Here is a 10,815-nt window from a genome sequence, read left to right as displayed (position 1 = left end):
ATATCACAGAGTCAGGAATCAGGTTTACAAAGTTTTATTTATCCGAAAATTAACAATCATATAGCTTAAGTGTCATGTGTTACATCCTGAAAATTACAAGGGGGAGGGGTTGGGGGTGGAGCCGGTGGAGCCAAAAACATTTTGGAAGGGCTGGCAGTCATTTGATGTGGTAGGATTTACCCAAACGTTGACATTTATTATTTACATCAGTACTGAATGTATTCACAGTTTTCAGCATGGTTTAATACAAAACTAAGTCACCATTTGAATATTCAACCGTAAAACGCATTAATAGTCCGTACGACTCCCAAAACAGAGGTGGCCAAAATGTACACAGAGTACCCACCAATATATATGGAGCCCCAGCCATGATATTGGGGGGGGGGGGGGGGGGGGTTCAATTGTGGCCACAACATGCAAACAAAATGCTAATTTGTTGAGCAAGTTATACCTATATCGTAGCCACAAATTAGTATTTTGTGCACACTATATACCAATATCTTGGATTACCCAGATGTCCAAATTGTTCATGGGAATAACAAACTACCATTTTGTGAGCCACAAATTAGTATTGCGTTCATATGAGATACCGAGGTATATCCTGGCCACAAATTAGTATTTCGTGCACACGTACTGATGTAATGGCCACAAGTTAGTATATTGTGCCCACAACTTACCATTCTATATGCATGTTAAATCTGTATTGCGGCCACAATTTATTTCCCCCCCCTTTTTTATAATCAGACAAGTGGATGTAAATCTTACATCTAATGTTGGCTTGAAATTTTTTTGATAATGGAGATGAAGCAGCAGCAAATGTGACCAAAACGTCCTACACAAAATCAACACAAATCGACTGTTATGGAGCCCTTCACTACGTGGACAGTCTTAGCACCACATTTGGCAGAAGTACAAACAATTCTAGTGGCATCACTGCGGGGCCAACGGGATGCCCCGGGCGTCAGTCACCTGGCCCTCCTGGAGGTTCTTCACCAACTGGGCCAGCCAGCGCTTGGTAGTGGTGTCATCCTTCAGCACTTGGGCGAAGGTGCTGTCCTTCAGCTGGTCCGGCAGACACTGCCGCAGAGCTTCTCTGGCTCTGAACATACAAAAACACATTATTATTACATCTTCTGAACTATGTGATGGCACTTCCTACTGGGATCTAAGACTCATCTTCAATGCCTTCATATAAAGTAATCCAAATAAAGAGGACACATTTTGAGCTAAATTATTTGTGTATGTATTTTAGATGGGCCAAAAGACTACTATATCAAATAACAAAGACATAAAACAAAAGATAAAATAAAAACACTATTTATTAGAGCTCAGACTCACCGTGTAAATCCCTAATCGCTTTTCGCATTGACAGTAACAGATGAATAGCGAAACACAATCAAATCATTACTCCTTGTACTATTCCGAACTAAAGACATGTCTTTGTCCAACAAATGAAAAATTGAATTTGATTATTTGAAAACTATCTATAGCCCCCTGGATAAGTCCTGGTCGCAGTTTTTGAGGGGTCGGAGATTTAGTCACAGCACCTAAAAGACAGCTAACGCATTTTGGCTGGCGCGAGCAACCGCTTTTCCCTGCGGAAAAACCTGTTGCCAAAACGCTTCTTTTTTTTAGTTTAAAATGACTTATTTTAACTAGCATCCCTTACCGCACCATGGTCTGTTTTAAGCCAGTCTCGGTGCCATAAAATGCGTAAATCCACGCTGGCTGGCAACATCTGCTTCTACTTAACCAGCTAGTTAGCAGTAGCTGCCTAGCTCTCATCAGTCATCTGCCACTATCTGTCCAATTAATATTGCATAATTTTATCCAATTCATCTGCCGCGGTCGCAGTCTGTCATGAACATCCGTGCAGCTCCTCACGGCTATTGAACGCTTCCGTTGAAATTATCGGCTCAGGGGAGAGTACCGCTTTATGTGCGACTGATGATCTTCCGTGGATCGCGGCGAAAACATCGCATATGCAGTAAGTCAAAATGGCGGCGGAAGTAAACAACGCATTGCAGGTTTTGTCAGAACTGTCAATACTTTGATTTGTTTTCATTCGAATGCGCAAATTATGATTTGGGATTTGTTTTTTTTTCCCATCGGGATTCGCTAGTCAATCCGAATCCCCACTGAATCGTTCGTAGCCCTACTATTTAACAACCCTCCCGTTGTGTTTGTTCGCAGTTAGTGTGACATGCTCTGTTTGAAAGAAAAATATAACACAATCCATTTTTTTATAAAAGAAAAGGAAAAAAGTTATGTCCTTTTTTGCTATATCTCTCCATCCATCCATTCCCTGTACTGCTTATCCTCACTAGGGTCGTGGGTGCTAGATATCCAAGAGAGTCAATTTGACCCACAATATAACAGGAGGGTTAACACCATTTTATTATTTTTGACAAGTTTTATGTCCAAATTTAGAAACCCTCCTGTTGTGGTCATTTCTTAACAACAATGTCCATGGGTCAATGTGACGCGCTCTGCAAACTAAGATTTGTTGTTTAATTTGTCTAAGTATAAAGAATGGCAGAATGAGTTTACAGTAATACTTATTTGTTTCAAATATATTATTTCCAGATTTTAAAATGGCATAAACTTTAACCCAATTTGAATTCTGAAAAATGATCCTAGACTCTAACCCGATAGTCCTGTGTTGTCTCCAAAGGATGTGGCAACTCACATAGGAAGAATTTTACACATGTGAAACATGAAAACAGAGTGGCATGTCACGGGAGCCCCAATGATGTACCTGAGATTATCAGAGAGGCGGAGGTAGCATCGAACCACGTGCTTCAGAAGACGCGCCGAAGGCTCTTTGGACAACTGCAACACCATTTTCCCCTGCAGGCACAAAGGGTAGCATTGTGGGAGGTGGCTGTCACATACTGCGGGCATCAGGCTTCAGACAGTAGGAAGTGACACTCACAAGGATCATGGCCACGTGGGAAAAGCGCTCGTACGTCTGGCAGATGTAGGCCAGCCCTGTGTCGTCCAGCAGGATCTTCTGTAGGATGAAAGTAGCAACCTATTGGATAAAATGGAGAGATGAGAGACCAGATACGACCTGAAGCCCAAAGATATGAAAGGAGACATACTCTGCATTTTGGTTCATAATTTAGAATAGTTCCCAGGTGGCTCACTCAGAGACCCATTCTCAGAACTAGGGAAATTGTTTAAATTCCTACTTGATGTGTGGGCAGGTACTCCAAAGACACAGCTATTTGTATACAACAATTAAAAAGTCAATTTTCCATTTTATAAATCTTGAAGAAAACAGAGCATAAAAACAAAGGTGTGTAATATGTTACTCGGATGACTGTTAACAAACCACATCACAAAAGTTAGATACCGTCTTGGAGAGTTCGCTCCCAGATTCCATAATACGGAGACACAACGGGATGATTTCAGTCGTCAGGAGAAAGTTGATGACTTCCTGTTCGTCCGTTTTGACCAAAGCACCTGTGGTGATGACAAAGAGGCTGCTTAGGATGTTTGAGTGTCAAGAAAAGTGCTATAGAAGTGTAATATGTTATCATTATTATTGTTATTACATCGCCAAACAAATGGGGAAATCATTACAAATAGAAAATGCATGTACCTATGACTCCGAGGCTGGTAAGTCGCAGGTACTCGAACGGGCGTGTTTTGCTCACCGTGTGCAGAAAGGGATAAAGGAAAAGGGGGATGTGAGCTGCTAGAAAGGCCGACCTAGTGACAGACAAGGGTGAAAGGCATTTAAATTAATGTATTTGTTCCATATTATATTCAGAGTATTTTATTATTTTTATTGTCCTTAATAACTGCCCGCGGCATGGTGGACGACTGGTTAGCACATCCACCTCACAGTTCTGAGGACCGGGGTTCAAATCCCGGCCCCGCCTGTGTAGAGTTTGCATATTCTCCCCGTGCCTGCGTGGGTCCAATGAATGAATGAATGAATGAATTAACGAATGAAATATATTGCATACATTAAAGGTTGTACTTGAATGAATGTTTAAAAAAACAGCTCTTAAAAAAATGTAAATGTACTGTACTTAAAAGTTAAATACAACTGAACTGCACTTGAAAAATGCATTGGAGTTGAAAAGAGAAACATTTTTACTGTACTGGATGTAAAAAAAGAGCAATTTTAAACAGGATATATGCATAGCTACTGTGGCTGCAGTATACTAGCAATGGACAGCAATTTGTTCAGCTTGACAAACTTAAATCAAGGTGCTCCTCTTTTACCTGTGATGTATCACATGGGATCATTTGTGTCCAAAATTATACATTTTATATATTAATTACATCTGTAAAGTGTCTGATATAATGGATTCATCGTTTTTGCTGATAATACAAATATTGCTGCCTTGAGATACGAGGTTAATTTGTTCCGTGACCATGCTCTTAAAATGAATGGAAATTCAATGAATCTGTTCCAGTCCACCTAAAAAACAGATTTTTGAAAAAAGTTTTTTTAAAAAGGACAAGGAGCAGTATATTGTAAAATATAGTGATGCACCGAAATGAAAATTCTTGACTGAAACAAAAAACAACGGAAATTAAAAACCCAACACCCGAAAACGAAAGCCAAAACATGGGATGAAAATACTATACCAGTTATTAGTAAAATTGCATTTATGGCTATGACTGCAGAACTGCCAACCTATAGCATTCACTTTCAGAACAATTTGTCTGAATTTCCATATTTTGTAAATTATGTCAAGAACATTACCGCGGGACAGTTATTGCAGTATATTATGTAATAGAACATTTGCACCCCACGACATTCAGTTCCTCTTTCATAATTTTACGCGTGCCGATCGATTTGCTTTCGAGTGATTCCTCCACATCACACGCTCGTGTCTTGTCCAGACGTATCTCCGTAACTTCTCCGGCGATATCTTGTCCACAGCATTAAATGGTTTTCAACACCCGACTGGCATTATTGTATTTTATTTTTGTATTATTTCAATTGTTAGCTTGTGTGGCTTTGGTGTTTTCCAACTTATGCTTGGAGGCTGTAGTTGTTTCAAATACACAACGTACCATTCTCTTTGTGTTATGCTTAGTTTTCAAGTAAACTCCAACTAGTCGTGAGAATGTACAGTTTTAAGTCTTTTTTTTTTTAAAAAGAATATTCACTAATTATATCAGCCAAAGTGCTGCTTGTTGTCATGTGAGTGGAGCCTCCTGCTGCCATACAGCACTTGTTTCTCAAGTTTGGGCTCGCAAGTCAAAGCTTAAAGTCGGCCAATCGACGGCTCATATTTCGAAAAACTCCTAAATCGGGTCACTCGTATCTCCAGGCACTACTGAGAGGTACAAGCTTCATTCTAATATGTTGGGTCATATTGCATATTTCAAATACTAAAAATTTTATTTGCATACCACTATATCGGGCTTGTGCACAACATTATAAGAATCACTGCTCTTAAGTAAATTTTCACCTAATTACAAACACTTGCAAAAATTGTTGAGTTGTCAGGATTGGAAACAAGAAAACCAGAGAGTGATCTACGACTGAAAAAACAAGTGAATTTTCTCATCTATCCAGGAGGCACTTGAGTTTTAAGAGTGTTGTGTTTAGGACTGCTTGCATTTTCACTAAGATACACATGCTTGCCAAACATTTTCAGGTATCCTAAGGCTGAACAAAAAGGCGATTAATTCATTGGAAGAATCATAAGCACAGCGATTCCAAGAGTTACCTCGTTTCCGGGTGTGAGGCAACACACTGAAGAAGCGCTAAGGCATTGCACACTCTGTTGGACTGGTGAGCTGTCAGTGTCGGTGGGTTAATAGAGGGATAAATGTTCACGATTTCCTAAAACAAGAAACGTATATGAATAAAAGATAAACATCAGTCACTCTTGTGCAACAGATAAATACTGTAGAGAGACATACAGACAGACAGATACCTGCAAAAGGGCAGCGATGGTGCCACAGGAGTGCCAGAGCATGGGTGCCAGGTCGGGCACAGACTCCCGTTTCTTGCTGAGCTCGAGCAAGGCATTCTCTCGGGTCTCCGGGCTGGACAACTCATTGATCCACTGGTAAATCTTCTCCCGGTCTACCTGTGCCAATGCTGTGACGTTTGTGACAGCCTGTAAAAAGATGAGAGGACATGGGGAATTAGCTCTGAAGTGTAGGCAGCCCTGACTTCAGCCCTTGAGTAGCACACAGAGGTCCCACACATAAGTGAGAACGGCTAACAGCTGGATCAAGTGCTTCAGTTGAGAACGCTCTTCCACTACCACCATCATTATTTCAGTATGTATACTTTTAGTTGCCCTTTTTTTTTTTTGTGTAGTGTATCATGAGATTTTCTTAATGTAAAAGATGTGCATTGGCTCAGTAAAAGATTGAGAATCACTGCTTTAAATAGATTAATGTAGAGATCATGCAACAATTAATCGACATCTAATCAAATATCAAATTAATCGACAAATATTTGGATGAACAATGTCGTTTAGAGAACCTCTTTTAACTTAAAATTGGCCAAATCCTCGGAATGTCAACCTCTCAACAGTAAATATTCTTAAGACTTTTGTAATCCTCTATGAAAGCAGACTTTGCATATAATCAAAATAAGACATTTGTAAACATCCGCTTTTACTTTGGAAAACAATGTTGTTTGTTTTTTCTCGTGCTTTTTCCCCTGACGTGTTACGGACAAAGAAACTAAATCAGAATGAAATATGTTTTTGTATTTTCTACACTGTCAATCGGAAATGTATTGGTTTTGAATGAAGGAATGGATTTTTTTGTCCAATTAATTGAAAAAAATATTCGACAGATTAATCCATTATTAAAATAATTGTTAATTGCAGCCCTAGTGTTTATTGATAGAGTCCCACTACTATTCTCACTGTCGTCTTCAACATTTTAAGTAAAGTTTGTGTTGTCTTTCACGGATGAAATTTCAGTTTGGTCGTTGCCGTTCACAATTTGACATGTCAGAAGTGAACATATACACTAAATACGTACAAAGTCCATTTAAATCCAACAATACTAAATTGTTTCCGTTCACTTTTTAGGCACAATTTTGTTTGGTAGTGTGTCATGATATTTTTTTTCTACTACTTTGGCTCATTAAAGGTTGGGGAGCACAACTTTCAGTGATAGAATTTAGCTGAACGTTGAAAATCTAATGTGACGTCGCATGCGTGATTCGACTATGGTGGTAACGCCTGGTTGTTAGAAAGGCATTCATTTAGCAGAGTAGTTAATTAACTCCACAGAGGAAATATTGGAAGAAGAAAAAACCCCCACTTACGGCTCCAGTGGCCAGCATTCTCACAATCTTAGTGGGAATAGTCCCCCAAAAATTGAAATTCAACAGTGAGTGCGGTTCAAGTTGACGAAAGTGTAACCGCTAACGTTAGCCGCAGCTAGCCGCGAGCTGATAATTTCTTCCCACACTGGTGTTGCAACTACATTACAAACAGCTAAACGCGGCACAACTAAAAGTTTAAAACGCCGCACGCGTTCCCGTTTGGCTTGACCGCAAAACCAACAAGACTTTCGAATGTGCGTTATCGTTGCAAAAGAAAAACGCGGATTCCAGTTTCGAGTTAGGCAGAACCATAGATATCAAGACTAGTTACGAAAACGTGCTGTAGCATCGTGGCTAACCGACGTGCCTATGTAGTGGCCATGTTGGTAAGGTTGAGGTTCTCATCAATACCAATGAATAGACATTGTAATGAAGTCGTAATTTGCTCATTTCCCAGTCGTTTTTCATACAGTTTACATTTTGGTCGACACCAAAGCGTGTGCTATGGAAGCAGAACATCTGAAAGTAAGAATCTTAAGAAAAACTGCCTGTGTAAGATTACTCCCAGTTCCCTTGTCGTAATTTTACGGCGTTTGCGTGCAACCCTACGCAGTACAATGAACCGTCATCTTTCGTCTTTTTTTAAACTTGCCGTTCATGCACATGTAGTGCGTTGACGACTTTGACCCTCCTAGCTTAGTGGGGCTGTAGGCATTCAGCTAAAAAGGGGCGTTTCATGTCTACTTTATATCAATTTTATAATGAGATATCACGAGATGTGGCGTCACATGCGCAAACTCAAATACACGCGTAACTTCCGGAGTGTATTTTTACGTTCCCGCCATCATCGCACTGCACTGCTGCGAGTCCCGCCTCGCTAGTGTCAACAAGATAGCATACATCGAGCCGGCGGTCAACGCCGGCCAAACAAACTTTTGGCCTCTCCAAACCGACATTTTGATACCGAACATTTCACGGCGAGCGTAGGCAAACAGCAGGCAAGTACATTTCAAACTATGCACCGCAAAACGAGGTCACTGTTTTCACCTCCCTCGAAATGACAAGCAGGCAATTAGCCACGTTAGCTTTACTAGCCGACCGGCTAATGTCGGACGGCCTTCCTCCAGCCATCCGTTCGGCGCAGGTCGTCGAGAGGACGACATTGTGCCCAAAATGACCAATTCTGCCCGGTTGTCATTAATTTAAGTGCCATCTCGTAATACAATCCCGGGTTCTATTGGTAAAAATTCATTAAGCTAAGCGAGTGCTTTGGTCGTCTCTTCCCTCATTTTTTCCCCTGTGGCGGTCACAGTGAAGTGGCCATCATTCTAGTTTTCATTTGACTGTCGTGGCGTTTCTTCTTTTTGTTATGTTTTTTTTTTTTTGTAGGAAATGTGTCACATGTCTGTTTGCCCCTGTGCCTACATAGTTTTTATGTTGCGTGTGTAAAATTTCAAAGATTAAATGGTTTACCAGAGATCATCATTATCAGACAGGCATTTTAAAGTGTTTTCCAGTGATACAAGTATCATTTCCGGTGACAAATATTAAGGTAATTATCTAGGAATGGATATTGTTCAGATTTTAACTACTACTATTAACGATGCTGCTTATCGCGTTAGTCTTTACTTAACCTACCATTTTTGGGGTGTGGGAGGAAACCGCAGTACCCAGAGAAAACCCACGCATGCACGGGAAGAACATTCAAATATCATCAAACCGGAAGATCATGTTGTGTCTATTTATTGTGATATACAGTGGGTACGGGAAGTATTCAGACCCCCTTAAATTTTTCACTCTTTGTTGTATTCCAGCCATTTACTAAAAAAACCGAATTGTTGACATTTTTGCAGATTTATTAAAAAAGAAAAACTGAAATATCACACAGCCATAAGTATTCAGACCCTGTGGTCAGTATTTAGTAGAAGCATCCTTTTGAGCTAATACAGCCATGAGTTATTTGGGGAATATAACAAAGAGTGAAAAATTTAAGGGGGTCTGACCGTACCCACTGTATTTTTACTTAGGTTAGTCGTAGTATCTACATCTGCTTGTAATCAGTGCCTCAGTCAAATAGAATTATCCATCCATCCATTTTCTATACCACTTGTCCTCACTTGGGTCGCAGGCTTGCTGGAGCCTATCCCAGCTATCTTCGGGGGAGAGGCGGGGTACACCCTGAGCTGGTCGCCAGCGAATCATTCAATACAATTCAACTTTTGGCACTTGATATTTGTCAAGTAACACAGAACTAAACAAATATGTATGGCTGCTGATATGTACAAATGTGCTCATAAGTTTGCATCCCCTTGCAGAATTGTACATTTTTTTTTAAAATAGGACAGATGACAGAACAAAGACTATCGCATTGCTGTCTTTGTTTTGTTTTTTCTTCAATGCCGTATAATTTCAATTGAATCCCATTGAAAATAAAACGTAATGCGTTTTGCCTGATCCTTCATGGTTTCTTTCAAGAATGGTACACATCTTAAAAATTCTGCTGGGGTAATACCACCCCAATTCCAATGAAGTTGGGACGTTGTGTCAAACATAAATAAAAAGAGAATACAATGATTTGCAAATCATGTTCAACCTATATTTAATTGAATACACTACAAAGATGATATTTAATGTTTAAACTGATACACTTGATTGTTTAAGCAAATAATCATTAACTTGGAATTTTATGGCTGCAACACGTTCCAAAAAAGCTGGTACAGGTAGTAAAAAAGACTGAGAAAGTTGAGGAATGTTCATCAAACACCTGTTTGGAACATCCCACAGGTGAACAGGCTAATTGGGAATCTTGTCTTTGTCGTTTATTCAATTAAATATAGGTTGAACATGATTTGCAAATATTGTATTCTGTTTTAATTTATGTTTAACACAACGTCCCAACGGCGGCACGGTCGACTGGTTAGAGCGTCTGCCTCACAGTTCACTCCGGTTTCCTCCCACATCCCAAAAACATGCATGGTAGGTTAATTGAAGACTATAAATTGCCCATAGGTGTGGACGTGAGTGTGGATGGTTGTTTGTTTGTATGTGCCCTGCGATTGGCTGGCAAACAGTTCAGGGTGTACCCCGCCTCCTGCCTGATGATAGCTGGGATAGGCTCCAGCAGCCAGCGACCCTAGTGAGGAGAAGCGGCTCAGAAAATGGATGGATGGATGGACAATGTCCCAACTTCAATAGAATTGGGGTTGTATCTTATGAGCACAACTGCATAAGATTCTCTCACTTGCTAAATAAAAGGTGGGCTGCATTTCAAAATAGAAGTGAATAAAAAGTGAAAATTATACGTGTTCAAATTAGGGGTGTCCTGATCTGTTCTTTGAGATCGGAAATTGTTCTGATGTCAGCAGAAAAACGAGTATCGGATCTAATATCTTAAATTATACCACTCTTATACAAGTAGTCTTTTTCACGCTCCTATCCAGCAGCACCCAGATGGAATGCAGAGTGGAATGTAATCACAACAAGTTGCTAAGGTGCTTACTTAGTAGCAAAGAGTAAGAGTGAATGTTGCTTGCTTAGTTGTTTAT

At 40.1% G+C, this 10,815-nt stretch overlaps 2 protein-coding genes across 5 annotated transcripts in view; one reads left to right on the top strand and one right to left on the bottom strand.

Annotated features, from left to right (window-relative positions):
* Nucleotides 1-18: 18 nt before the first annotated feature.
* cnot9 (CCR4-NOT transcription complex subunit 9) lies at nt 19-8,966 on the bottom strand. 2 transcript variants are annotated; one of them, XM_061792285.1, is made up of 8 exons: nt 8,909-8,966; nt 5,913-6,098; nt 5,703-5,818; nt 3,608-3,717; nt 3,359-3,468; nt 2,936-3,034; nt 2,759-2,850; nt 19-1,099 (listed from the first exon to the last, which is right to left on the bottom strand). In XM_061792285.1, exons 1-8 carry the CDS (start codon nt 8,957-8,959, stop codon nt 931-933), a joined length of 933 nt encoding a protein of 310 aa, XP_061648269.1. In that variant the 5' UTR covers nt 8,960-8,966; the 3' UTR covers nt 19-930. The 2 variants fall into 2 exon arrangements, with proteins under 2 accessions (XP_061648269.1, XP_061648270.1); XM_061792286.1 differs by lacking the exon at nt 8,909-8,966 and adding an exon at nt 7,271-7,755.
* usp37 (ubiquitin specific peptidase 37) overlaps nt 8,073-10,815 on the top strand; it is a 28,953-nt gene continuing 26,210 nt past the window's right edge. For 2 of the 3 annotated variants that reach the window (XM_061792265.1, XM_061792263.1), the window contains exon 1: nt 8,077-8,268. The gene's annotated coding sequence lies outside the window, so the exon portion shown is untranslated. Of the gene's footprint in view, nt 8,269-10,815 lie in introns of all 3 variants that reach the window. The other variant, XM_061792266.1, reaches the window with a different exon arrangement.

The sequence above is a fragment of the Phyllopteryx taeniolatus genome, chromosome 12 (genome assembly GCF_024500385.1).
Source record: "Phyllopteryx taeniolatus isolate TA_2022b chromosome 12, UOR_Ptae_1.2, whole genome shotgun sequence".
Taxonomy (NCBI): domain Eukaryota; kingdom Metazoa; phylum Chordata; class Actinopteri; order Syngnathiformes; family Syngnathidae; genus Phyllopteryx; species Phyllopteryx taeniolatus.
The sequence above is the reverse complement of the archived record's forward strand: the minus strand, read 5'-3'. Positions and strand labels throughout refer to the sequence as shown.